General features: G+C 37.7%; 4 protein-coding genes across 7 annotated transcripts in view; 3 read left to right on the forward strand and 1 right to left on the reverse strand.

The window, feature by feature from the left end:
• The first annotated feature begins 805 nt into the window (after positions 1–805).
• On the forward strand, positions 806–2870 carry LOC113685169 (uncharacterized). Its single transcript, XM_027202651.2, has 2 exons — positions 806–1127; positions 1965–2870. Exons 1-2 carry the CDS (start codon positions 1031–1033, stop codon positions 2810–2812), a joined length of 945 nt encoding a protein of 314 aa, XP_027058452.2. The 5' UTR covers positions 806–1030; the 3' UTR covers positions 2813–2870.
• A 280-nt stretch (positions 2871–3150) lies between these two features.
• Positions 3151–10806, reverse strand: LOC113685170 (rab-like protein 2A). Its single transcript, XM_027202652.2, has 8 exons — positions 10649–10806; positions 10506–10535; positions 9502–9581; positions 7564–7643; positions 7021–7132; positions 6193–6290; positions 5576–5659; positions 3151–5380 (listed from the first exon to the last, which is right to left on the reverse strand). The coding sequence occupies exons 1-8, from the start codon at positions 10789–10791 to the stop codon at positions 5300–5302; spliced, it is 708 nt and encodes a 235-aa protein (XP_027058453.2). The 5' UTR covers positions 10792–10806; the 3' UTR covers positions 3151–5299.
• Positions 10807–13079: 2273 nt separating this feature from the next.
• Positions 13080–25568, forward strand: LOC113685172 (protein-glutamine gamma-glutamyltransferase K). Of its 2 annotated transcripts, none has more exons than XM_089195877.1 (15): positions 13080–13321; positions 15448–15492; positions 16180–16304; positions 16996–17178; positions 17399–17653; positions 18005–18123; positions 18506–18613; positions 19453–19633; positions 20460–20595; positions 21012–21115; positions 21938–22186; positions 22757–23041; positions 23132–23292; positions 24128–24267; positions 25216–25568. In XM_089195877.1, the coding sequence occupies exons 1-15, from the start codon at positions 13080–13082 to the stop codon at positions 25355–25357; spliced, it is 2475 nt and encodes an 824-aa protein (XP_089052003.1). In that variant the 3' UTR covers positions 25358–25568. The 2 variants fall into 2 exon arrangements, with proteins under 2 accessions (XP_089052003.1, XP_089052004.1); XM_089195878.1 differs by lacking the exon at positions 13080–13321 and adding an exon at positions 13978–14074.
• Positions 25569–26463: 895 nt separating this feature from the next.
• LOC113685161 (uncharacterized) overlaps positions 26464–27316 on the forward strand; it is a 31840-nt gene continuing 30987 nt past the window's right edge. For 2 of the 3 annotated variants that reach the window (XM_027202641.2, XM_089195297.1), the window contains exons 1-2: positions 26464–26716; positions 26804–26905. In XM_027202641.2, the coding sequence (XP_027058442.2) occupies positions 26594–26716; positions 26804–26905 (225 nt within the window). In that variant the 5' untranslated portion in view covers positions 26464–26593. The remainder of the gene's footprint in view (positions 26717–26803; positions 26906–27316) is intronic. The other variant, XM_089195298.1, reaches the window with a different exon arrangement.

Here is a 27316-nt window from a genome sequence, read left to right on the forward strand (position 1 = left end):
GTAATGCCAAAGAGCTATATCAAAATATATATATATACACCGGTGTTCCCGAAACCTTTGACAGCTTTAAAGAAAGAAAACTTCGTCGTCAATCCTGTTTCAAATTCCGCAATAAGTTTATGCACCTCATCAACAGAATTGACGTATCCTAAATTATAGTATTTCGTACACTTTGAGAATTCTCTTTTATTCGATTTCTACGTATGCATCTCGTCCACTTTAAAGGTTCTCTTCTTTAATGGATTGTTACGTTAGTATCTCGCGTACTTTGAAGATTTTTTTTCCATTTAATAAGCATCTCGTGCATTTTTAGGATTTTCTCTTATTCAATTGTAACGTTAGCATCTCGCGCACATTTAGGATTCTCTCTCATTGGATTGTTACGCTATCTCATGAACTTTTAATATTCTCTTTCACCGGATTGTTACGTTAGTATCTTGCGCGCTTTTAGAATTCTCTTCCGTTCGATTGTTACTTTAGTATCTTGCGTACATTTAGGATTCTCTCTCATTGGATTGTTGCTTTGCCATCTTACGCACTAAAAAAAGTAAAATTATAATAAACATATATATACGCGTACTTAGTATATAATAAACCAGTGAAATAATATGGCACAAAAAGACGATTTTAACTTTTTTTTTATTCCTGCAACCATTAGTATATTTCAGGTTCAAATCCAGCGCGTGTTGCTCGGAGGTGGCTTGGCTGGGAAGTCTCCATCAATTTTCAATCGTCTTCGCTTAACCATTGGGAGCTAAAAGGTCAAGTTAGATCTCAGCCTCGTTTCCACGTTGAAATATAAAACGCGTGACCAAAAATCCCTGTATTTTGAAACGTATATAGCACAAATTCAACTCGACGAATTATCTCACGTTGATCAGAAGGTCTTTATCTATCAGAATCAAGAGTCAGACCTCTTCTGTGCGCAACTCATTTTTTCAGTGTCTGCTCCCTGACTCTGACTGCTTTTAGTTCGAGCGGAGTTCTGATTTTTTAATTTCAAGAGGTCGACTCTTGTTAAATCAACGCGATGTTCGCTTCAATTCTGGTAGTAATCTTTATTCTGAAGTCATTTTACGTGATTCAAACCGACAGTGTTGTAATTGGAGCCTTCGTGATGCCCCACGGTAAGCAAAATTTAGTCACTAATTGAAGCGTATTACTGGTAAGAGTAAATTATGTTGTATGAAGATAACTCTGAGGAATCAATCGAAAGTCCCTTGATGGAGAATGAATTTTCATCAAGACGTGACATAACAAATCATCCAGCCCTTTACACCCTAACATCAGTATGTATATTCTCCGCACTTTTCTCTATACATTTGCCAAAGTGCTGCCAAGGAGAATTAGTTTTAAAATCAAGAGCCTCTTCTAGTTTGAGATCATGTCCTTGATTCTCGCGACCTTAATGTGTAATTTAGGGGTGATATTGTAAGGAGAAATACGATGCTAGTCACTCAGGGTTCAAAGGGTTGATAAGAAAATAAATAAATATATAATAATAAATAGATATATCACGAACGAAATGCTACAAATGGGAAAAAGGAGGATAGGTCTTCAACACGTAACAGAAGAAACCGTTTGTTTGAAACAAAGTTTTGTTTAATTAATAATAAAGAAAAGCATATAAAATATTAAGAAAGAAGGCAGGGGTATACAATTACGTTCCAAATTCAAAACGGATCAGTTTAATTTTTCTAATTCCTAACAGAATAAAGACAGATGCCATTCGTTTATTTCACATGGCGTTCATTCCTTTCATCCATCTTTCCTCTCTCTCAGTCTTCCTTTCATCCTTTCCCACCTGTCTTCATCAGGTATTTATTAAGTCTGTCTGTCTGTCTTTCTGTTTATTTATTTATCTTTCTGTTTATTTATTTATCTAGATGAGCTCTTCTCTATTAGTGTACTTCCGTATTTGCATACGTGTTTACCTCTTTTTTATTTGCTAATTATTCAATTAGGAGGCATCGCTCTGGACCCACGCTACTTTAACACAACAAACGCCACAGCTAAAGCACAAGCCTGGTTGGTGCATGACGCTTCAAAACAAGTGGGCAAACAAATCGAAGATCTCAAGCCTGATACCATCGTTCTCAGCACCCCACACGGAATTGCTGCCCCTGAAGATTTCATTTTCTATCTTAGCCCGAGAGGATTCGGATTTTCTGACACGGACAACTGCGCATGTCCACTGTGCTGTTATAACCTGTCCGTTGCCATGGATTCTAAAGGGAGTGAGAACCTTGTAAGGATACTCAAGGACGAAGATGAGAAGGTATCGTATCTGAGCGCATTTGGGCCTCCCGGAAACGAAGATGTTCCCTTCCCTTTGCGATGGGGCGAGGTGGTTCCATTGTATTTCACAAAAAGTGTTTTAGGCCAACCAAGTAAGGTGATCATTCTGTCCCAGCCGAGTCGCAGGTACACGGAAAGTGTGGAGATGATCCCTGAGCTGCACCATCTCGGCGAAAACTTGTTTGAAATTCTCCAATCGCAGCTGGAGAAGATCGTGGTCATCATTAGCGCTGACTTGGCGCATACTCACTTGAAATCAGGGCCGTACGGTTTCTCCACCGCCGCCGAGCCCTTTGACAAAGCGTGCGGAGCTTGGGTGAGCACCCAGGATTCTGAAAAGCTTGTAGTTGAAGCGGCGTCTTATGTGGACAAAGCTCTTTCTTGTGGATTCACGGGACTGGTTATGCTGGACGGGATGTTAAAGGCCAGCCCTTTCACCTGGGAATCCAGGCTTCTCGCTAACTACCACCCGAGCTACTACGGCATGATGTTGGCGTCTTTTTTGCCTCGGTAATGATCGCAAACAACCATACAGTTTTCTTTATGAAATAAAAACGTAAAGAAACGAGAGTTCATTTTGAAGATTAAGGTACAGGTTCTGGGAAAACAAACGCGATTACAGCAAATTATTTGGGGAATTCATTACTAGATAGCTTGCTCCTTTCTTCATTTATGGTCAATGAACAATACCTCCTAATTAATATCTAGAAACCCTGTATAATCTCCAATCAGTTACCTCGTCAACTCTAACAAGTTGTGCTCAGAGGATGGCCAACGTCCCATCCCTCAGGTACCCACCCTCGAAAGGCGCTCCTCAAGATCACCCATTAACCAAGAGGTAAACCACATTCATCGCGGAAAACAAGCAACTTTATTTTAGATCATGTTTGTACATACAATTTTTTACATAGGTTTACATATATACATATTACATACATATTTCAATTCCAGGATCTTTGTACACATCCGGTCTAGCCCAAAAGTACCCGAATGCAGTTACATTGTTTTCAGACATGTTTGGCATAGTGACCTACGCTACCTGGTTCGTTCCCTACAGAGATCCTGGTCAATGTGCGACTTCTCCAACAATTCCCTATGTGCGAAACGGAATTCTCAAAATATTGCAAACGCAGAATTATTTTAATTCCTTAAGCACGCAAACTAGGTTTACGATACCATTTCACAGTTAGTTTGATCGTCACAATCAGTGTTGCCACTTGGGTATACCCAAAGAATAGAAGACTACGGTTAGTGTGTACTGCCGATTCAATTCCTCTGAGGGAGGGGAAAATTCAACTTCTGAAAAGTGTTCAGAGTAGTTAGCACGATTGCTTGTCTGAAAGCTTCCTCTGAAAAATATTTCTCGTGCCTATTTAGTTGTCCTCGTACTTTGACATCCCAGACGAACACATCTGTCACTTTGTCATGAAAAAGCTCGGTTGAAAATACTTATGCCCTACACGTTATGGCTAAATAGCTACCGTGTAAATTATCGTGTTCAAGGTTACGGTTTCTTGGTTATACTTCCATGAGGTCTCCAAGGGCTTTTATTAAAACATCGCTGAGAGAGCTTCGTCGGATAAAACTAGCTGAATTCAATGAATGGACTCTAAACCGCTCAGAAAAATATTGCACAATGTAAAAATGTCGTGTAAAAAGATAACTGCTGTATGACAAAATATAACACCTCTAAGCGCTTGGCAAACTGCTCACTTGCTTACGCTTTAACCCGGAAAAAGAAGTATTTCACAAAGAAAATAGTTTATAACAGAACAGTAAGATACTTATAAGGATGAACACTCTCTTTAGAATCAGTGAAAAGGAAATACTAGTCAACCAAAAACTATACAAAATGGAAAACATAACATCGTCAACAAACACAAAGAAAATAGAGACACCGCAAAAAAATAAACGTATCTCGGAGAAGCTGCCGAGCCTGGCTCCAAGGCTGAGCAAGAGGAGTGGTAAAGAAGGCTCTCTCTCTCTCATGATCTGCCAAGCTCATCCTGTAATGATAGTTGCAATCATACTACATTTGGCTTCTCTGTAACTGATCCAATAATAGCTGCATTTTTACGACATAGTTACAGTGATAAGTTTTAACCTATACGCTTTTACTCACGAGCATTGAGTTTTGTACTAAAGCAGATGGTTTTCTTCATACCAATTTCCGATAAATTTACAATTTACATTAGTTTACATTTACATTGCACAGACTGGCCTACGAAAAGTGTTACCACAAAATGCCATAGGTAGCCACCTTCGCACTGGTCTAGTCTGATCACGCAACGCATTCTCTCTCTAATCAATTCTATGACAAGTCTAAACGGTCTACGAAATTACTTTTTAAAGGAAAACAATAGTTTTATGTGCGAGTGCGGGCCCTGCTGGGCGTGCTGTTAATAATTAAATGACGAGTTAATGCTTTAAACCATTAATAATGCTAAACCATAATTAAGATCATGAGAATAACGGAGAGGCGTCTCAGTCTGATGAGAACAAGCAAAATTTAGGAAGATAATACCACAAAAAAACCCATCTCAGATATAATTTTCGGTAGGTAAGTACATATGATATTATAGCTGAACATGGCTATTGATTTACAACAAATGAATTCTTGGTCATATACACTGTACAATAAGAATAATCATGATTATTTTTTCTGGGCTCAGATCTGGTAAAGTTAAACCATGAAGCCTTTTGCCATGACATCAGGATGGAATCAAAATAATTCTTAGACTATTTCAGTTTTCTTGCAGTCATGTTATATTACTCTTCAGCCAGCAGAGAAAATTTGCAAAGTGACATAGCATCACCCAGACTGTATGATAGTTGTAACAGTCAATACATTTATTACAATGTAAATCTTTTAAATATTAATAACTAATAATTAAAAACTCTAATAAGGAGAATAAATTACTCTGTGTGTTGAAATATTCTTTGCACTGACTTAAACAGCAGTGTGCATGAACCACAGGAGCCAGCCTTAAAGCAGTGGGTATCATGTCTTTCCCTCATCTTCACTGCTTTTCTTATCTGAAGAATCATAACCATCTTGATTAAGATTCATTTCATCAAAGTTCTGAAATAAAAACAAAGCGAAAGAGATTAATTCAACTCCTTTGTTCCTTGAACTTTTAATACCATTCAACCAAACACAGTTACCACTAAAGTCTTATTAAAAAAGTATTGCACAAACAAATATTACTCCTTTATACACCTCAAGTTCTTTCACAAAAATAGTACTTATGAATTGATTCAAACACTAAAAATGTACCTCAAGTTCGCGTAGAACTTCATCCATAAAATCTGTTGAGTTTTCTTTATATTTCACTGCCAGCTTTATTGCTTCTCGAAAGGCCTTCATACCAAACAGAATCAGTGAATTAATTAATTAAACACTGGACAGGTACAAAAATGTGCAAGTCATTTTGACTGATTGTGCTTCATTTAGTTAATGTTTACTTGTGCCACATTCAATCCTAAAGGAATTATTAGGGTTTGATGTACACATGTAAGAGACTGGTTCTAAAAAAAAATTCTTCAGAAGTCTCATTCTCAAACAAAACGGTATTCTCTCATAATAATCTAACACATATCTAGCCTCTCCTTCAGAAATTGTTGTAATTCATTAGAGTTATTGTGGGGTACTTTGAACAGCACCTCTTCAGCAACTGTTAAGAACTATAAGGCTAAATTTCATGCCCTGGACTTTTTTTTTAAATTTAGGCAAGGTGAAAATTCTCCAGTCACATTCCTACACTACATTTCTCAATTAAAATCCTGCAAAGGATGTCTTCTCTCCCATTAGTGCCATGGTTGTATGGCTTTAGAGCTTGTGTTCAAATACATTAATCAGGAGAAAATAAAAAATATATATATTTGAATGCCTACCTTAACCACATTTGTTCCATCAGATGCAGACACAAAATAGAAAGGAAGACCATGCTTTTTGGGGAAATTGAAACTTTTCTGTGTCATAGTGTAGTCAACTGAAGATAATACCAAGCAGTTAAGGAATATTATGACTGCATTTATCCAAATGGCAAAATGAATTCATATACATACAATGTATTCTTATAAATGATTTGTTCTTTCTTTGCATGCCTGCTCATATTAATCCATCAACCCTATGAGGTGCTTAACATATAACTTCTTGCATCAACACATTTCAACACAAAGCTCTTTTGAAATAAGGGGGGTAAGTTTCTAAAGAAACTATGGTGCTGCGTCGGTGGGAGAGTATAGCAGGTAATTTAGTGTTAACAACTGGGTTGAAAACGTAAATTAACCGCCGTAAAGGGTAAAAAAGCTGACGTTTCGAGTGTTAGCCCTTCGTCAGAGCGATTAGATGGATAATGGATAGCAGCAAGAAGGAAAAATCACATGCCCTTGTATGCAGAAGATCTTGCCAAATAAAAAGGCTAACTAGAGCTAATACTTTGTAACATTGATATTAAATCTTCAAAACAATTCTGGATTTGAGACCAGCAAAGTTATGTGAAATCCAAAGGTAGCCTAGTTCATCAGAATCAAAACCACTGTCTGTAAGTTTTCTTGCATTGCTAACTCAACATGTGCATATCCCTTTACAGAAGAATACAATGGTCTTTAATTCCAGTTCATTTTTAGAGTTGTTGCGTGATAGAAGCTATTCATAACTTTGAAGTCTCAAGAACTAGGACTAAAAGTTATTCTACAGAAAGAAAACAAAAAGGATACCATCTATTTTGTTTGCTATAACTATACAAGGAATGTTCTCTCTGTATTCCCTAAGTTCTTTGTACCATTTTGCAAGATTTTTGTAAGTCACTTTTCTTGTAATATCGAATACCTGTCAAAATAAAAAGAGATCTTAACTGAAGTTTAAACAAGAGCAATTTGAACACATAAAAGGTGCAAAATTACTCCTGATATACATCAATCATGATTATATGGTTAACACTCTTCAATTATAAATTTAGGTCCCTAAAGAGCTTGTTAAGCCTTTACACCCTAATATTAACATGCATATTCTCCATACTGTTCTACATACATTTCCCAGGGTGTTGACAAGAAGAATTTATTAAACAATCAGAAGTTTCTTTGGTTGGTGATCATTATTCTTGTTACCATAATGTGAATCAGGAGTGACATTGTAAGGAGAATTTAGACTCTAGTCACTCAAAGGGGTTAAAAGGTTAATCATTAGGGGCTCAAGATGGAGGGCTTATTATAGAATGGAGTTTGGTTTTTAAAAAATCATTCTTTACTGACAGTACTTACTAGTAGACAAGAATGTGCTTGATGATAATATGATGGGTGCATACTACTGAATCTCTCTTGTCCTGCTGTATCCCAGAAATCTGGAAAAATGATATATATGTATTACTACACAGTATACTGCAAGTTCAAGTGAAGTGGTATTCATGATTGTAAAACCTCAGTCAAATGCTTTTCACCTATTTCATATAATTTCCAAACCTCAATGAGAATGTTACCCATGCCACAACTTTTAAGGTAGTATGCCAACAAATCTCCTAATGACAAAGATGTTTTCTGACAACCATAAGTAATCTTTAAACCATTCACACAAAATAGAAGAAAAGACAGTTGCTCTGATAGTCACCATAGCAGTTACAATAAATAACAATGGCAGTTTTTGCCTGAGCTACCAATTTAAGGTAAGCTTTTTCATCCAGTCCTTTATGATAACTTTAAATAGCGTACAGAAAAATAATTGTAACATTCATCATTTTACATGAATGGCATTCTTTTCCATTCACCTAAATTGCAAATGTGTAGAATAAATGTTGTCTTGATCCACAAACAATCAGACTTTCTGATAGACAATGTTAAACAGAATTTTTGACACATCCTATGGCAAAAATATGTTGTTTTGAGAGACAAATCATACAATTTGCCTGGTGTAGATTTGATATTGATTAATCTATGTACTGTAGTGTCTTTTCCATCATTACTGCAAATCTACAAGAATTTCAAAGCCTGTGAACTGAATGCTTAAAACTTCATACTCATAATTTTAATGTTTAGTCTTTTTCAGATTATGCCTTTATTAAGATTTATGAATTTCTTTCTGATCAAGAATGTATGTGCAAATTGAGGTCAATTGTATGAAATTACACAATCACATTGTATCAAAATCACAACATCCGAAGTCTTGAGTTACATAAATGCATTGTCACTGAACTTAAGGCTTACATGTTGTATAAAGTGATAACTACATGATTGTTACTTCCAGGTACTTCCTTTAATCGTATAGTTAGAACTGCCACAATGAAATAGAATAGGGTTATCTGGCTATGCTACTTTTTTTTGTACTCTAACAAAGTTAGATGGACTAATTTTTGTCTTTAAGCAACTAGATTCTGAGATATGAGCCCACAAGAACCTGGTGATTCTCCCATGAGAAAAGCTCTGATAAAAACTTTTTTCACATTGGCCTCTTCAGTCTTAGCTGATTTCCAAATATGTCACTTGTTCCTAAACTCATTTATATCAAGTAAGCATATTGTATTGGCAACAAAAAACTCCAACATTTCACTTCTGTGTTGTTCTCATTTAGATTTAATAAATCATTGACAAAATAAATGCGATAAAATAATGAAATAAAATAAATAACATAAACTACCAGGAAATGTGAAATGTGATTTAATTTAAATTTCCAAATTTAAGGACAAACACATATACAGTCAAACCTGTAAGCAGTCACCCATGGTGAATAGCAGAGTGATTGCTTAATACAGGTTCCAAAAATTAGGGTTATTATAAAAACAATGAACAATGCCCCTTAATGCCATAACTGACCACTTAATGTACAGAATCTTGATCAAGAATACTACCTATATTAATTCTGGGAGAGACACAAGGATTAAAAAATAATTGGAAAGCTTATTCTTAGTCTTAATTGAGTGGTTCCACTTTTAGTAGCCATTCAATATACAGGCAGAGGACAGTAAAAACAGGCCCTTAGAACTAGTTGTAAAGGGTACTTATGACCACTCGATAGAGGAGACCACTGGAGCCAGATTGGTGAAAATTACAGTGATTGAGGGGAAACACATTCAGGACTTTGACAACTGACCATTTAATACAGGGTGACTGTTTAATAGGGAGCTGCCTAATACATGTTTGACTGTATTAGCAGAAGACAATCAACAAATTTCACACAGATGGGCAAACTGCAGGTTAAATTGGACTTACCAACTCGAACATCAGTTCCATCAACCCTTGTCTTGTACTGAAAAAGGGTCAGAGCATATGTAGAAAGCTGCTGTGGTTTACTGTTGTTATAATTAAGGACACTAGTTTCATTGACAGACTGATAATAAACACCAGTAATATGGAGAGTACTAAATAAAAAAATACAAAGGGCTGACTATAGAAATCTGGAGGCCATGTGAATTTTTCTTTCCAGAGACTGATATTTGAATTTAAAACATTTCCAGTTGATGAAAATTGATGAGCAAACATAGCTTATTGTAGGATTACTTTACATGTTCGTAACAGCTTCTTTTATTAGAAAGCAAAACAATCAAAAGCACCTGTATTCGATTTGGGAAATACCTGACCTGAAATGCTCAGTGATGTGACAAGCAACAGACTTCAGAGATAGATTGAATATTGAGGTAAATTGTACTTTGACATTAATTTCAAGATGGTTTTGCGATCTATATCGAAAATGGCAATTCCCAGGTTCATGTATACGTAGGGTACTGTACATTTGTTCTTTGATATTATTTAGTTTTCCTAGCATTCAGTAGCAATACTTGATGAGCTTCGCGTACAATATAACAAAAGAACATGTCCGAGGCAATATATCTTTTCGGTCATTGAGTGACGCTAAAGGCCTCTTGAGAATAAGGAGATTTCTAAAACAGTTCTCCGAATAAAATTTCGCTCTATTGACGTACAAAACCGCAATTTACTGCGAGAGGTGGCGTCAAAACTGAGAAAAAAGAAAACATCATTGTTTAACAAATGAGGTTAGAAAATTTTAATTTTAAAATATAACCGGGTAACAACAGTCACTTAATAAATGAAAAAAAAACTTAGCGAGAAACCAGCTTCCGTATAAATAACCAAAAACTGAGAACCTATTGCTCCCCTAGATCAATATTATTAGACTAAATCAAAACTACTTTGGCGGAATTGCAAGGGCACGATAAAAATCTAGACACTTCGCTAACAAAAAGCATTAAGGATACTATCCATCCATGAGAAATCTCTCAACCAATCTGAAAAGGAAATGATGTCACAAAAATTAGCCGGTTTGTTGGACGCTACCGTTTTCCTACAAAACAGCAAGAACAGGTTTACGAGACATAAGATATCACACAGTCTGCCTTACTTTGACTTCCCTACAGCACTGTCTCCTAAGCAAATAACTTTGACGGAACCATCGCTGCTCCTTTTATCTCTCGTTTCGTTTTCATGATTCGCGACAACATCATTAGCCGCCATTTTCATTCCAAGCTTCGCAATACCCATCATGCCTTGCGACTATGCACTCCTTCTCTGCCTCACTTTCGCAACGTGTTGCTTAGCAACTGACTAAACAGCTGGCCGATCTTCGAGTTCTTCAGAGGAGAAATAATTGAAAAATTGTAAACGGATTATTTTCAATCAGTGCTGAACAAAATAAATTGGCAACTTATTTATTAACGTTAAAAAATTAAAACAAAATAATACTAGCTTGTCAGTAAATTTATATAAAATTTCTTAGTTGCGAAGAAAGTAAAGATTTTAAATTTCAATCGTAGACTAGTACTGGTCTAACATACCGGTTACTATATAAAATCAAAAACAAAATCTATCTACATGGAGAAATTCTACCGAAAAATGAAAGTTACGTTTATTTCAGCTCTTTAATTGGATTTTTCCCTCCGCATCATTGGTTTTCAAAATAAAGGGATGACAGCTGAAATTAAGTATCCAATATTTTTTTTGAACCTGAGGAAAAATGGAAAATTTGGCAAATAAAATTTTGATATCCCAGTAAAATCAATAATGAACCAGGAACCGGTGATAGTTGAGATACACGTTTTTAATTACAGAACTGACTGAAATTGAGATTATCATTTCATCTGTCAATACTTATTTCGGAATTTAACAATCCGAAATGCAAACAACTTGGGTTTATTTCCAATTTTCTACGTATGGTGATAGATTATTCATTTTTATTTGACACTGCTATGAAATTAGTCATACAGGAAATTTCAAACACTTATTTTGAAATTTTGCAAATTGCTTAGAGTCTGTTTGCGCGTAGCCCACTTTCATTAAAAGATTGTAAAGACATCCCTATCAATTTTAATGTCATGGAATATCATTAAAACTTTTATTTTTCTACCGCTCGCTGTAGTCGCTCGCTGAAAACAAAGCAAGAAAACATCATGACTTTGCATTATCTCATGATTCTTTTTAATCCCGGCTTTTGGTTTATTTGAAGGAGTTGGGCTATTAACTCAGGCTCTGGCTTTATATCAGGGTGTATTTGTTCAACTGTACTACCAACAACAATAAAATCGTAAAAAGTTGAATACTCTCGAATACATAATTTCTCGCCAGACGACAGAGAGGCGAGAAGAAAGTGGCAGATGGTTAAATCAACCGTGTCGGGGGCCAACTGAACTAAAACGAAAACAAACATAGCCAACAAAACAATTTATGCGTCCTTTGATCGTAGAATATACGATCCAAATTTGCGATGAAAAACATTTCTTTTCGAATGTAAGGTAGTTAAGACGTTAACAAGAAGCCAGAGCTGACAAACCTCAAAAGTACGAAAGGAATTACGCAAAATTTGGAGCTATACAATGATAAAAAAAAAAACAAAAAACAAAAACAGTTTAGATGGAAACCATTGCGTATAATCTAATCTGACATTTTGCAAAATCAGTGGTGGCAATTGTCAAATTCGTTTTCGCCCTCAGCACGAGTACTTTTTCTTTTTCTTCAATTTTTCAACAAAAGGAAATCAAACGCAAGGTTTAAAGAAAATAAAGCGGTCTTATTTTCATTAAAAATTTTTCTTGAAGAAATAAGAACCATGTAAAAAAAATTACGAGCGCAAGGGGCTGGGACTGAGGAACCTCAAAACCAAATATAAGAGCTCTGAAGTTGGCCTAAAAAAATTTCTCCTAGAGACTTCTCCCTGAGCTCTCTGGTTTTGTTCTCCGCGTGAAACCTGGGAAGCGATAGGCGAACAATTCCGTGACGTCAACGGTTCCTAATAGGGCTCAGGTCGACCGAGCCAAACAGGATTTCTTTAACCCTTTTGTCCAAAAGCCTTTTTCGGTTGATTTTATTTGTCCCTTTTGAGCATCCAATCATCAAATTGTAGGGCAAAATTAATGGCAATGAGTTTCCTATTAAAGCTTTCAAATCTGAAATCAGATTTCACACTTACCCTGGGTTGTCTTAACCCAGCTTTGAACAATTCGGTCTAGGCTCCTAAAGGAGAGAAGAGGGGTGGAGGGAGAGAGGGAAACTGTAAGGTAACTATAAGGTACACTGAATCTCTTTAATCCTTCCTTGATACTCTACCTTCGTTTTTACTAGAAACAATAAGGACACTTTACTCCGACAAGAATTAAAATGCGGAGAATAAGCAATTAAGTGCGTTGAGATAATGCATTGCTGAAGTACAAAGTGCTGAAAAGTTTTTAACCGCTGGTTAATGAATTTCAACCCCGAGAGAAGAGGGGTTGCGTGTTTTCTTAAATCATTATAATTACAAATGCGATGCTCTTTGAGTACACGTGGATATCGCGCGTGTAATGTCAGCCAATCACTTTACGGGTCACATTATAATTTTAGATTTCAGACACAACAAGTTAATACCAGCCGCGCCTTCGGCTCACACAACGCAAACGGCTTCAAGTCACCGTTCTTATCTTCAACCAGTTCTACTAGCCATCGGTAAAATGCCGAGAACTCGCAGAACAACTGCAGCACACGGAACAACTTCAACATCGGAATCGACGTCGCGTCGCGCGCGATCTCCAGCAACGACTCCGGAGTAAGTAAACAGAGCAATTACATTATAATGCAAAAGAAAAGAGACTCCTCAAGATGGACTTTTTTATGTTATTTTCCTTCTGATGTAATCACAAAAGTTCATATTTTTTCTTCTGACTTCTCTCATGTGCGGTAAACATTGCTTGGTGTTTATCGTACGCAGACGTGTGGAGAGATTTTTTCACGCTATCGAAATTTCCTTTCTTTTCCGCATACCCGCTTGATTGCTCTTGTTGAATCGCTGGTGAGTCATCATGTCTTGTTTGCTATGTTGACTCGCAGGCGAGTTAGCACATTCTTTCACAGGTTTCCGTCTATCGACAGTTGGAAATCTTGCGTGCGATTTTTCGGCGCGCTATTTTAAGGTGAACACGCTGCAACAGCATGGCTTCCTTCCTTCGACCAGACAGACGATAAGCCTTGTCTATTGAACCTGTAGACAAATAATAGAGAAATAGAGGCGCTTCGGTCGCTTGCAATTATCCTTCTCTGCATATTTACAGCATCAATCAATTTTAATAGAGAGCTTTGGATAAGAAAAATGCGCGCGCATAAGAGAAGAAATTAAAGAAAGAACTCGAATACTGCAGTAAACAAAGATTTTAACCAAATATTGACCCGTGGAACAAAAGCGATTTGAATACGGTCGTTTTTTTACATTTTTGTCTCGCCCACGCGGGACATTGTTTGTCAGCATTGCTTCAGAACTAACACTGAGTCATGCAAGTCAATGGATTTTGCGGGAAACCTTTTGGTAAAGTTAAAGGGAAGTTTTTTAATTTATCATGTTTTAAGGAGTCAAAAATTTTTAATCTTCTATCCTTGGATTAACTAATAAACGGTTATTAGAGCATCAATTTGGAATTAGCTAGCGTGACGAGCGTCAGCATTCCCGTGGTGTTCACGGAATAAGAAAAATCTCGAAGCGAGTCGATTTGGTCTGTCTGTATATGCCGCCACTGCATCAATAGTGTAGGCTGTCTATAGGTTGGCACATGTTGATTCTGTGGAACTTGGGTACTCACAACACGTAATCAACATACTATAAATATGTTAACAAATATCATTTACAAAGCGTTAAAGATCTAAATTCTAAATGCTTCCTTTAGGACTTTTTCTCCTCTGCAATCAATTCACTAGCACAGCTAACGGTTTTGTGGACGCACGAAGCTGCGAAAACGGTTAGCAGAAATTTGAGTGAAAGCGCCTCCAAAACTACCAGCTTTGAAAGCTAGATTTTTAGTTATTTAGACTATTTTCGTGTTTCTCAGCGGTATTACCTTTAAAACACCAAATTAAAACAGCAGTAATGTTTATGTGTGTAAACTCGAGCTATCCGAATTTCGGTCAATCCAAAATGCAGACTGAGGATTTAACTGTTTTTCCGTCTGATTCGTGTAACATGTCATCTTACAACTTATCAAGTGTCACGCAATCGCCTTTCCGCGAACATCTTTCACGATCATTTGCACCATTGTGGATTATTCCTTGCCCGTTTCCTCGTACATTTTGTTTTTGACAAAGTGGCTATTGTGTTCGGTTTTTAATAAAGCGGCCACAATCGTTCTTGATAGAATTTCAAGTCTTCGTATAGTCTTCTCACTTCGTGCGCGAGATGTCAGTATTAAATAATATTTATCACGCGCAATATTCGAGAAACAATTTACAGCTTTGCACGTGGTTCGTACACGACATGTTTTTAACCGATATGTGTTCATTTTTTTCGACAAAAATGCGGACCGAGATCAAAACTGTTCCTTCGATTTGGTATATTTCCAACGTTCAGGGGTGTACACGCACTGATTGACTGGCAAAAATGGCACAGTTGTGGTTTAATCTCTCATCTGTTTGGTCTAGGCAAATATTAATATGTAAAACTCAGTGTGTTACAAAATTCCACAAAAGTGCGAATGATCGTGAAAGATGATCGCGGAAAAGCGATTGCGTGACACTTAGTAAGTTGTCAGATAACATGTTACCACGTACAGTTAAAGTTCTCAGTCTGCATTTTGTACCCAGTATGCAGTCCGCATTTTGTACCTAGACTGCATTTTGTTCTCGGTTCGCAGTCTCTAATCTGCAGTCTGCGTTTTGTACTGAGCGATCTCATTTTCCCTCCTTTCACAGACCCAAGCGACGGAAAAATGACCAAGAACTTGTACAAGACTTGCCGTAAGTTACATCCTCTAGTTTTAATGTCCTTGACTTTTGTCAGATTAATTTTGTTCGATCAATTGTTTGTTTGCTCTTTAATTGATAAACGCAAGCAAGGCATAAACAAAAATGGCTCTCAATACAGCGAATAAAATATAGACGACAAAAAAACTACACAGTAGTACTGCTTCACAGAATAGGAACATTTATATCCCTTTGCCTTGCCTTGATGCTGATCAATGTTATTTTGAATTATTTTTTCCACGAATTTAAATACGCGTCATCAGCACTAATACTATAATTTCATTGTGGACAGAAGCAATTGCGGATGAACAAGTACGCTCTTTAAGAAGTAGCAAAAGACTGATCAAAATGCAAGGTAATTTGGTTTATCAACTGGGTTGATGATGTGAATAGGCCACCACAAAGATATTCTAAAGCTGGCGTTTCGAGTGTTCCGTATAGTCTCTTTAGAATCTCCTCATGGTGGCCAATTCAGTGTCAACTACGATGATAAAGCCAAATTATCTTTTAAATACCCCACTCCACACCCTATCCGGCTACGAACGCAGCACCACAAACAGTTTCTTTACAAACTAACCCCTCCCTTGATATTAGAAGTATTCTCTGCACTAACTTAAATCAAAATGAATTATCTCTGGATTTACTCCACACATTTACTATAGAGCGCATTCTAATTTGTAGGGACTCGAGAAGCCACGCTAAGGCCAAAATGGGTGAGGGTTTGGAGGGAAGGACAAAGCTGACAAGTGACGAAAAGTTTAAGGCTTTGAACAAAGCTTTAAGGGTCGACAAGAAGAAGCCACCAGGTAGGCAAAAAATGGCTTGCACGGCAATCTTTAGAATTAGAATTCTGCTAATGTATGCCGAACATTTTTTGAAATTTTTTACATACAAACCGAAAACTTGACAGTATGAGGACTAATAACTGACTGACGTGCTTTATGTAGTCGGGTTAACAATTGATTGACAGAGCTTCTTCTTGTTTTTCGGATCTAATTGGTAACGGAGGCTGCTTAAGTCGTAATAGTATTATCAGCAGTTGATATCGGTTTTCGTTTAACAGTGCAGAAGGAAATCAACAGCTGCAAGGTAACGTAATAAAAAAACTTGAAGGTACAAATAAAAAACCAGCAGTTTAAACATTTCCTATGCGAGTTTTTGAACCCAAGGCTACGAGCAGTCCCTCCATTTTAGAGAATTCCGTCACGCGACAAAAAAAATCGATGTTAACGCACCGCGCAGAGATCTGGGAGCGAGGCTGCTCAACGAAGTCTAGCTGCACCTAGGTCATCCAGGATAGGTAACAACTTATACATGTTAACAGATGACTGTTATTCCTCATAACCTACCTGCGTGGCACAGTTCGCCGTTCTTCGCCCTATTATGCATGCTTAGAGTTAAGTCGTCTTGAAACAGACACCCTTTCACCACCGACAAGATAGCGGCTATACCTCTTAACAGTATAGAAATTAATGCTTACAAAATATTGTCTCTTAGCATCCCAGTTGAAGCCAGAGGAAGTGGATTTCCACATAAAGGACAACAGACTTGCCCACAAAACGGAGGACTACGAGGCAGAACAGTTGATCATCAGAAGGGGACAGATATTTGACGTCACTGTTACCTTTAACAGAGAATACATACCTGACACTGATATTGTTGTACTGCAGTTTGTGATAGGTTGGTAGTTAAAGGAACTTCATGCACATTATAGTGTTTTTATTTTCATTTTTAAATCAGTTTCCAAGGATTTCGGATATTACTCTTACTGTAAAGTGAACGAGGTAGACAAACCGTGGAAAAACCACTCTAAATTGAACGTAAGGTCTCAATGGGGCCAACCGTTAGCCTTACCGTTACGCATTTTCGGTCTGATTTCTTGTATTAATGGCATCTCTAGGTAGTCGTCCTCAAGAAAGCAAGGGCTCCATTGTCCGAGTCGCTATACATGAGATCCTCAACCCTGTCACGTGGGGAATGAAAATAAAGCAGATCAGTGGAAAAACTCTTCATCTGACTGTTATGCCTTCTGCTAAGGCTCTTATTGGTCAGTATGAAGTATTCGTGGAGACAAAAATGGCCGATGACAAGAAATCAGTGTTTAGATACAAAGATGACGACAAAGTCTGCGTCTTGTTTAATGCCTGGTGCAAAGGTAAATATAACACGCATACTGAATGTAAAGTGAAATACAAAAGTACCGAAATCTTTGTTTATTTTTTTATCTTTTTGTTCCTTTTTTATTTTTATCTTAGCTTCTTTCTTTGTCTCTTTCTTTTTGCTTCCTCTTTCTTCTTCTTTTTGCCTCAATTCTAAGTTTATTTTTATCTCTAATGTCCACGTGTTTGTTCATCTTCTCTGTAAGTAAAATTGGCTCGCTGCTCCCACTTTTGTAGAAATAACGGTTAATTTCTGCTCCGCTATTTCGGTGCAAGAAGTAATTGTAATTATGAATTTGCTGGTAGTGGTTTCCCATCCCATCTTCTTGTCATCATTTTTTTGACAGAGGACTCCGTGTACATGGAGAGTGAAGCTGATCGTGAAGAATATGTGTTAAATGACTTTGGATACATTTGGGTGGGTTCTGCAAAATGGAACAAGGGACTTCCTTGGACGTTCGGTCAGGTGAAAAAAATTCAATTTACTTCAATTCTCTTTTTCCTCTCTTTAATTTTTTATTTCCTCTTTTTTCCCCTCTTTTCCCAAAAGAAGTGTGTGTTTACATAAATAGATACATCTTTAACGATTAACCAGCTTATCTATTTATCTCTTTATTTATTTGTTTATTCTTAACAATATGACAGTCCAATATAAATAAAGACATTTATGTCAGCCCTCTGCTCGATTAGTTTACAACTATTCTTAAGTGATTTTTGTTTTTGTTATTGATTTTTTTTGCCTAATTGCTATTAACTCGTGTTTTCATTTACATGTATTCTGCTGTCCTTATAACAAGTAAAGAGTTTGTTTTTGAGAAAGGACTAAGCGTCGATATTTCTTTTTCCAGTTTGAAGACATCTCACTAGAATGTGCATTATGGTTGCTGAACAAAGCGGGACTTTCCGCAACTGCAAGATCCAGTCCAATCCACATTTCACGAATCATTTCCGCAATGGTTAGTACAGCGGTAGCCTCCTACGCAAATACCAGGCTCGTCACGTCACGCAATCATTCCATGGTGGGGAGGAATGATTGCGTGACGTGACGAGCCTAAAAACGTCTGCGTAAGAGGCTAGCTAGTACGGCGGTTACTTTGTAAATATTTAAATGGTTTCAAAGCTACCTGGTCGGTTTTCCAGAAGGTGTGGTCAATAATTTCCATAGTAATATTTAAAATACATCATACAATGCTCAAATCATTGAGTTGAAGGCATGTTATAGCCTATTCACTCCTATGAGGGACCAAGACAAGATTCATACCCATACTATTGATTTAATATTAAGCAGACAAGCGATGACAATAAAGAAAAATATCAATAAGGAGATTAATAGTTGATCCATTACTTAATTCTTCAAACTAACATCATAATAAATGTACCGCAGACGATAAGGAGAATATCGAGATGTCAGGAGTTAAAAGGTCAAGTAACTTTGTTAGTTTGTCCATTAATCTTTTTATTCCAGTCAAAATTTTGCAGCTTACGGTCATTTGCAACCCGTGAATATCTTCTCGATGCTTGATCATCCTTTTTGTTCTTAATGTATCCTTATGTCTGGAGTGTTTTAAATGCAAGTGAAGTCATTATTTAACGTTTTCTCGCTTTTTTTTTTTTTAACCAATCTGACTTAACCTTTGATGGTAACGTAAAAAAAGTCTATATACTGAATAAATATTTTGCTGCCGTTTTGGAAAGTAAAAAATAATCCTAAATTATCGCACCTATTGCTTTAAAAACCAAGTCAAAAGCATAAATATCAGGTCGAAATCTGATGGTGTCTTGGTTTATTTTGAAGGCAAACCACAATGACAGTGACGGTGGAATTTTATTCGGACGATGGACTGAGACTTACCCCAAGAACTGCACTCCACCAACCGCTTGGACCGGAAGTACAGCCATTCTGGAAAAATTCATGAAAAAGAAGTTTTATGTAAAGTATGGCCAATGCTGGGTGTTCTCGGGACTGGTCACTACATGTAGGTTGAGCAGGATTCTGGATGTTTTGTTTTTTTCTATGAAAAGAAGTTAATTTGACGATAGAACGAAAGGATATACACTTATTAGACTTATTAAACCAGTTGCGCAGGTTATTCCCTTAATTTCCAAGACTGATCTAATGATTAACTCTCCTCACTAGCTGCTAAACATTTGTTAATTAGTTAGGAGAATTTGGTGTTAGCCTACGGTAAAATTTCCAGCTGTTAATGAACTTTGAGTATTCTCATTACCTGTTTGCCGAGTAATACATGGATATTATAGGGAGAAGTTACATGCTAATCGCTTCTGGGAGTCGAGGTGTCATGGGGCGTTATATTGTATCTTGGCGCGCTGAAGGTCTGTGTGTTGCTAATGAATCAAATATCTGACCCTGAAATTTTCAATGTTGAAATTTGTTCATTTTTTTTTCAAAGAAAATTACTTCTAATGTGCATACCCTGTTTTTCTTTTTTAAGAAAACTTTTTAAAATCTTTTCATTAATGGAACTCGTTTAAGCAGAAGTGGGTATCTGCAGTTTAATTTAGTTTGCCAAAGAGAGAAGAGGAAGGACAAAGAGGAAAAACAATAGCAACATCAACATCAAAAACGACCGGGACCAAAGATTGTAAAGAATGGAGAAGAATGACGTAGATTGAAATGACGAAGTTAAAAATTCTAGCTGAATTTTACGAGACACACTTTGAAGAGCCACACAGGCCTAAATGGTTGTATTCGAGTTGGAGAGGAATTTTACTTAAGTGTGTTATTTATTTTGTAGATGCTTCTCTCTTTAACACAAGTTTGTTTTATTCTTGCATTTTTAGTGCTTCGAGCGTTGGGATTACCCACCCGTAGTGTCACAAACTTTGATTCCGCGCATGACACTGACAATAGCATGACTATCGACTTTCATTTTGATGAGGAAGGCAATCCGTTGGATGAGCTCGATGATTCCATCTGGTAGGTGGAAAAATTGGGTAATTTTTACATCTTGACTCTAAAGTAGACGGTCTTATCTCGCAATGTAAGCTTCCCAGTAATGAGTTGGTATTGAATTCTGTACAAAGGTGCATGGCAGGAAGCGGATTTAGTTTTTTTCACGATAAATGTTTGCCTTCCACGGTACTTTTGAGTACTAATGAGTGCAAGCTTAAATCGAGAGGTCTGGGTTCGAGCTCTGGCTTGGTTCGTCATTGTGTCCGTTCTTGGGGCACCACAATGCCTTCGACCCACGGTCGCCTGCTTACAAATCAGTTGTTCTGCGAATTTTTTTCGCTAAATATCCGTGAAAGAGTTGTCAATCTGTCTGGCTGTAGCTTGAAACAAGTAATGAATTATAATAGGAGAAAAAAATCGTATAAAATTTCTTATTTTAGGAATTTCCATGTGTGGAACGAATCATGGTTCAAGCGACCTGATTTACCAGATGGTCATGATGGATGGCAGGCGCACGATGCCACACCCCAAGAGACAAGTGAAGGTATTTAAGGGTTTTTGTTATCATTCCAGGCCTCGATCGGTATGGGAACCCTTCTGTAACTTAACTTATACCTTATTGCTTCTTTGAAGAGGTGTTCATTGCTAGAGTCAATATTTACACTGGACTTGCCAGCGAATTTAGGTATAGGTTCTTTGAGAACCGTCCTGAAAAACGATTAGCTATTAAGAATTTCTTCCGTGTTCTCTGATAATCTGCAGTAAGGTATTCAGTATGAAGCCTTCGAATGGATGCTGCCTTCAGTAAATTGTCACTGATCCATTTAAGAGGGAATTCGAATTTTGGAGTTTGATTCAAACTTGTTTCCTGCAAGAGGATCACATCGTGGGAACTTGCAGTTTTGGCAGGAAATTCTCATATAAGAATAAATTTATTACAAAATCGCCTATCTAGGAAATTGTAGCTGATATAGTGAATATACTCTTCAGGAGAAGGCTTTCCTGACACCAAACTTAGCCCTTTTTCAAACACGCGCATAAAACTCATGCTATAGGGGCGCAGTTCCTTTGAGGTCTTGTATGTTTTGCTTATGCCCATACTACAAAAAATTTAGCAAGACGTTAAAGAAAAACGGTAAGCCTACGTAAATCCCTTTGGCTACAAGGCGAAAAAAAATGTTCTTACCCTTTTCCTGTTATTCTTCTTAAACCGCTTTCACGGGATTTCTCCCTAGTAGGTTGATGCAAAGTCTGAAAAATCCCACGTTAAACGAGACTTTTTCTGGGCATTCTGGGTTAATTTATACTACCGCAATTCCCAGATTGATCGATGGGAGTTAATTCCTCCCTTCTCACTCTGTGACAGGTGTTTTCCGTTGCGGTCCAGCCTCCGTAAACGCAGTTAAGAACGGCGAGGTGTATCTCCCTTATGACACAGGCTTTGTTTTTGCCGAGGTGAATGGCGATCGCGTGTACTGGGATGTAGATGATGACGACGGCTCGATGAAGGCTACTTATGTGGATACTCACAGCATTGGCAAGTTTATCAGCACCAAAGAACCTGGTGAAGGCCGCCACAGGCTGGACGTCACTTCAGGCTACAAACACCCTGAGGGTTAGTGTTGTAGTCATATGACTATGTTTGGATTTTACGACACATTCACGGGGATGTATAGGGAGGAGTTTCCAATGGGGTGTTTCTCGTTGGCGAATCACTGGCACAAGAGACAAACCAGCTTGTGTCATTATTATACAGTATAAGTTTCCTTTATAAAGAGGGAAGTCAATTGCGTTTAAATGAGTCTGTACATCCTTTACACCTTTTTTACATTTGTGAGAGAAAACAAACAAACAAAGAAAAAGACGAACAGAAATCTCAGAAATAGCACCTAAGGAGTATATTGCAGCATTGTAGCTTTAAATTTGTCGTAAAATTATGACAACAAGGAGAACTGGAAACCGTATGAGTCAATCAAAAAAATTCATTTTAGATAAAATGGGAAAATAGCACCCATTTTGAATAGAAAAGAAAACGACCATCTAACGAGCTCGGTAAGATTTGTGTACTGTTTCTTTATGTACCATGCAAAATACAACTCAGTTTAAAATGGGTGGGAAGTCTGGTCGTGCATTTCAAATTGAAGTTTACTCACGTTGTCACCATGATCTTCCTTGATTTTGTTAGGCTCTCAACAAGAAAGAAAAGCTGTCGAGTTTGCCTATAAATTTAGTACTAGAAGAGAGTACGAAATTTACAATGCTGACAAAGAGGATGTGGAATTCAGCCTTGAAGTTCTGGATAACATTGCTATTGGTGACAGCTTCGACGTCAAAGTTGTCGCGCTTAACAAATCCTACGAGCAGCGAAATGTTAAAGTGAACATCACTTCCGTCATGGCGTTCTACACCGGAATCCCAGCAAAACCATTGAAAAAAAAAGTGGAAACAATTGAAATTGGCCCAAAAAAAGGTACAGTTGATGGCTACATTGCAATTTTAAGCGAGGTCTAAGTTACTTGTTTACGCCATATAAAACATGAACTTTGTCTTTCTGTTTCAGAGAATGTAGTGATCCTGAAGATTGCAAGTGGAGATTACATGGGTAAGATTGCGGCAGATGGCAACGTCAAACTGTATATCAAGGGTAAAGTGCAAGAAACAGGCCAGTCCTTTGGCAAACAGGATGTGGTGGAGCTTAGGAAACCCAAACTAACAATCACGGTATGAGACTGATCGTTCAAACTTGATTCAGGTCCAGTCTTGTACCTAGATAGATTATCCAATAAAGGCCTAGAACCCATTACAGTACTCCTTACGGCGTTTCCTTTTGAAATGAATAACAACTGATGAAAATTGTTCACAAACGTGAGTGAAGTGAAACAAATTGGGATGCTCTTCTAGGGTTTGTTATTATGAAGCATCGATGTCTGATATATTGATTAAAAAATTTTTTGTCATCGATTTACAGCAGGTAAAAAGATCGTAAAAGAAATAAGATAACATACAAAAAAGTTCACCCCATTTTACATCACAACACGAGGGGTGACTTTTTTGCACCATATATGAGTAACTTGAATTTGAAGAACATGACCTAGTGTTTTTATTTAGGTAAGATATATGAAAAAAAAATATTGAATGATGAGCTAAAATGAAGGTGTAAATAGGGTTAACCGTCTGAGCCGTAATACAGCAAGAAAATTTAGCCGTTAGTCGTAAAAATTGACAAATTGTAACCGTTAGTCGTAAATGCCATCACTCCATTGAGACTATCAAACATGGGCAAAAGGAGGCTATACTGTGGAAAAGGATTGTATGTTTCAAGTAAGAAAATTTAGATGAAATTTTCAAAGTGCACGGATTGTGCCAAAGTCATCCTTTAAATCTTGTACCACTGACATATTTAATCTTGAATAGCTCATGTCCTCAGTCTGAAAAGTGTGCCTCTCCACAATCGAGCTAACAAAAATCTTAATCCAATCGCCGATTTCATACACCGCTGTCCTCAACGTTTTTAAGCTCAGATACTCATTGTTTATATGTGTTACTCCGTCTGCAGGCATCTCCTAAGTCTGTGAAGAGGTGGGATCAGGTGGAAGTGACAGCTTCCTTCAAAAATCTTTTGCCAGTCACTTTGGAGAATGGACACTTTCAGTTGGAAGGAGCTGGATTGTCACCAAGGTCGAGGGTCATTAACATGTGAGTATTAAGTGAGTCAGGTAATGATAATGCGTCGATCAATTCGAAGCTTCAACATCCCTTCGGGTAACCCCTCGGGCATTTGAACCTTTCAAGATTGGCTCGTTCAAATTCCTGCCTCTCGCCCCTCTCGCCCGGGGCCGGATCAAAATTATGTTCAAATGCCCCATCCAAAATTGAACGATTCCTTGTGTGATCAGGAAAGTCACATTTTAGCTTTTGGTGCTGTTGTTGAGTTTTTTGCTTGTAAGCATCATTCTACGACGCACAAAATTGTCTTTCTAAGCCATTCACTCCCGAAAATAGGCTCTACACCCTTTAAATTCGCAATTAAAACGCGTGCATTACGCTGGACAGACTTGACACATCCAGTTCAAATGCACCCCACCTAGACAAGGTTCAAATTTCCCACTTCCCCCCCCCCCTCCCCCGGGCATGGACGACGCCGCTCATATGCCTGTGGGTTGCTAGAGGAAAATGGGGATGTGGAAGTTCCGAATTGATCGGCGCATAATTCGAAGGATTTTTGTATTGCCAAGAACTTGAAGGAGACATCAAAGTGTATTGCCCGTGGGATACAAACGTCAGTACTTTAGAGTTCGAGGCGAGTAAAAGGAAAATTGTTCGGGAAGAAGGTGATTTACAGATTTGAAAAATCAAACCTTTTTATTCAAAGCCATTTTACGAGAAAACCGTGTTCATGATGTCATAATTGCAAAGCTGACTACTTATGAACTGAAAGCCAAGATTGTTGGTGATGATTCCTTTTCGATATCTATTCCGAAAACGTATTTTTATAATTACTGATTTTGTAAAAACCCCTACCATGTATGCCGCACTTATAACTATTTCATTTTTCTTTACATTTGGCTACACCATAAAGTTTCTTTCTTTTACCCCTGTTTGCTATTTGCTTGTTTATTCATTCGTGCTATTTTCCTTTGTTAGAAATTCTGTGGCACCTAAGAAGGAAGCTAAAGCGATCGCCACATTTACCGTCACCCGAAGCCGCAAGCGAACTGTTGTTGTCAGTTTCCAGTCGGACCAGCTGGCTGGAGTACGAGGAGAATGCGTCATCAATGTGACTTAACTTAAATCACATGCAAATCTGTTAGGATTTTTTAGGCGATTAGACAATTGTCGTTTTTTAGACACAAACGTTCTTTTTTCCATTCAACCATTGCGATCAAATTTGACTCAATTCTCACATTTGGTGCGGCGGTTTTTATTAAAGTAAATGCTATGTGACCCAAACGAGTGATGTTTTTTAATAAAAATATTAAAGACTTGGTTTATTCAAATACATGTGGTGAAGTATTCTCGTGTTAACTTAACGAAACCTTTTCCCCTTTCTCTTCGTTCATAATTTTTAAATGTTCATCATCCTTCAAAATGGGCACATCTTATAAGATTCCATAAGTGAAAGTTAAAGAGCGAGACGCCCGAATCAACCATCACACACAGTAATCAAGAGCAAAGAGTCCTATTTTTTACTGAAATTTAATATCTAAATATTGACTAAGGAGACACATTTTCTGTAAAGCAGGAGACTTCAGGAGTTTTAGGCGGAAATGGGAATGTTCATAAGGCTTTAAAAAGCCTCATGAATATTTCCACCTTCACCAGTTCGCCTTGGGCCTCTCCCTTGACACTTCTCTATATACTGCAGTACAACAAAAACTCGTTACGAAGCATATTCGTTGATTATCCCTTGCTCTTGAGATTGTGGTTAATTTTGAAACTTTCGCTTTGAAGAATATCTATTAGCAGAGGAGAAGCATTCATTCCAGGCGAGAATGTGCGCCCAATGTCATTTCCTTTTTCTCTTCGCAACCCTATTGGATTTGTCTTGCATGTTATGCGGCCAGGATGGTTCGAAGTGAGATTGGGTAATCTGCAACTGCGAAAACAAATAAGCTTGATTCTGCCACTGGGAGATAGTAGCGATCTCTCAGGGAAATTGGGAAAGGTATCACCTACTTTGCATGAAACGAAACTGTCCAGAGACATTCATGTGAGAGTTACACGTACTCACACTAGAAGCTCATTGCGGAGAAAATGTTTTCACTGCTTTTCTTTTTTCAAGACAGGCTTAAGGTCGCGAGGAACGACTTAGTGAGAGAGCAATGAAATCTTCTTGGGCCGTGCAGTCTGCGACCTAAGGAAGTCTGGGTTAGAACTTAGCGACCAAGCCTTTGGCTGACGTGTATATGTAAGAGTCGAAAGAATCATTAGCAAGGTAAAGCTGATGAGCACTGTTAACTACAATTTCCATCCCCTACAATCTATTAACTGTTCGTCCTAGGAACAGGTTAGGACATCCAAGATGTGGGGGAGAATCTCCTCCATGGCACAAGCCATGCAGGAGAAGCTGGAGGAGTCTCTGGGCGAAGATCCAGCCGAGAACCTGGAGGCATCAGCAGAAACTTCGCCGGCTCATCATAGAAAGGTTATTCATTCATTCGACTCGGATCGATGATAAGGGTTGATTTATCTTAACATGGGGCTTATTAACTTGTATTTCTTCGTATTAAAGGATGAAGACGTTATCTCAGAGCTTAGGAGAGCATTGGGTGAATCGGAGAAGAGGAACGAAGAGATAAATCGTGAATTCCAGAAGTTGTTACGACTAAAGGAGGTGCTGCTACATTTAGTGTTTACCTGCAAATTCGCGCGAAATTATGACAAACCTGGGATATATCTCGTATAGATTTGGATATTTTGTTTAAACTGGCTTAAGATCGTTGCAAGGGCTTCATCAGTCCCTGCAATATTCAACTATATATTTTATAAATCGTTATGATTACTTGCGAAGTTACACAAGTTATTGGTTTCCTAGGCTCAGTTGTAAAATGGCGGATAACGCTATCCATTGGATAAATCGCTATCCTGCGGATAAGTGATAGCAAAACGTGTAGAGTTACACACCGGATAGAGATTTATCCACTGGATAGTGTTATCCTACCTTCGACCAAACGGGCCTGGTTTGCAAATGGTGAGATTTGTCGATCCGATAGAGCTTTGTTGGAATGGACAAAATCTTTGTTCC

The sequence above is a fragment of the Pocillopora damicornis genome, chromosome 2 (genome assembly GCF_964200805.1).
Source record: "Pocillopora damicornis chromosome 2, jaPocDami1.2, whole genome shotgun sequence".
Lineage (NCBI taxonomy): Eukaryota > Metazoa > Cnidaria > Anthozoa > Scleractinia > Pocilloporidae > Pocillopora > Pocillopora damicornis.

Bases quoted from the DNA above. Each gene is read 5' to 3' on its own strand.
- LOC113685172 (XM_089195877.1), top strand. From the start codon at position 13,080: ATGTCAGCCAATCACTTTACGGGTCACATTATAATTTTAGATTTCAGA. The intron at 15,493-16,179 runs GTAAGTTACATC...TCTAATTTGTAG, and splicing joins GAACTTGTACAAGACTTGCC to GGACTCGAGAAGCCACGCTA. The intron at 17,179-17,398 runs GTTGGTAGTTAA...TGGCATCTCTAG, and splicing joins TGTACTGCAGTTTGTGATAG to GTAGTCGTCCTCAAGAAAGC.
- LOC113685169 (XM_027202651.2), top strand. From the start codon at position 1,031: ATGTTCGCTTCAATTCTGGTAGTAATCTTTATTCTGAAGTCATTTTAC. The intron at 1,128-1,964 runs GTAAGCAAAATT...TTATTCAATTAG, and splicing joins AGCCTTCGTGATGCCCCACG to GAGGCATCGCTCTGGACCCA.
- LOC113685170 (XM_027202652.2), bottom strand. From the start codon at position 10,791: ATGATGGGTATTGCGAAGCTTGGAATGAAAATGGCGGCTAATGATGTT. The intron at 6,291-7,020 runs GTATCCTTTTTG...TATTATCTTCAG, and splicing joins TATAGCAAACAAAATAGATG to TTGACTACACTATGACACAG. The intron at 5,660-6,192 runs GTAGGCATTCAA...TTTGGTATGAAG, and splicing joins ATGGAACAAATGTGGTTAAG to GCCTTTCGAGAAGCAATAAA.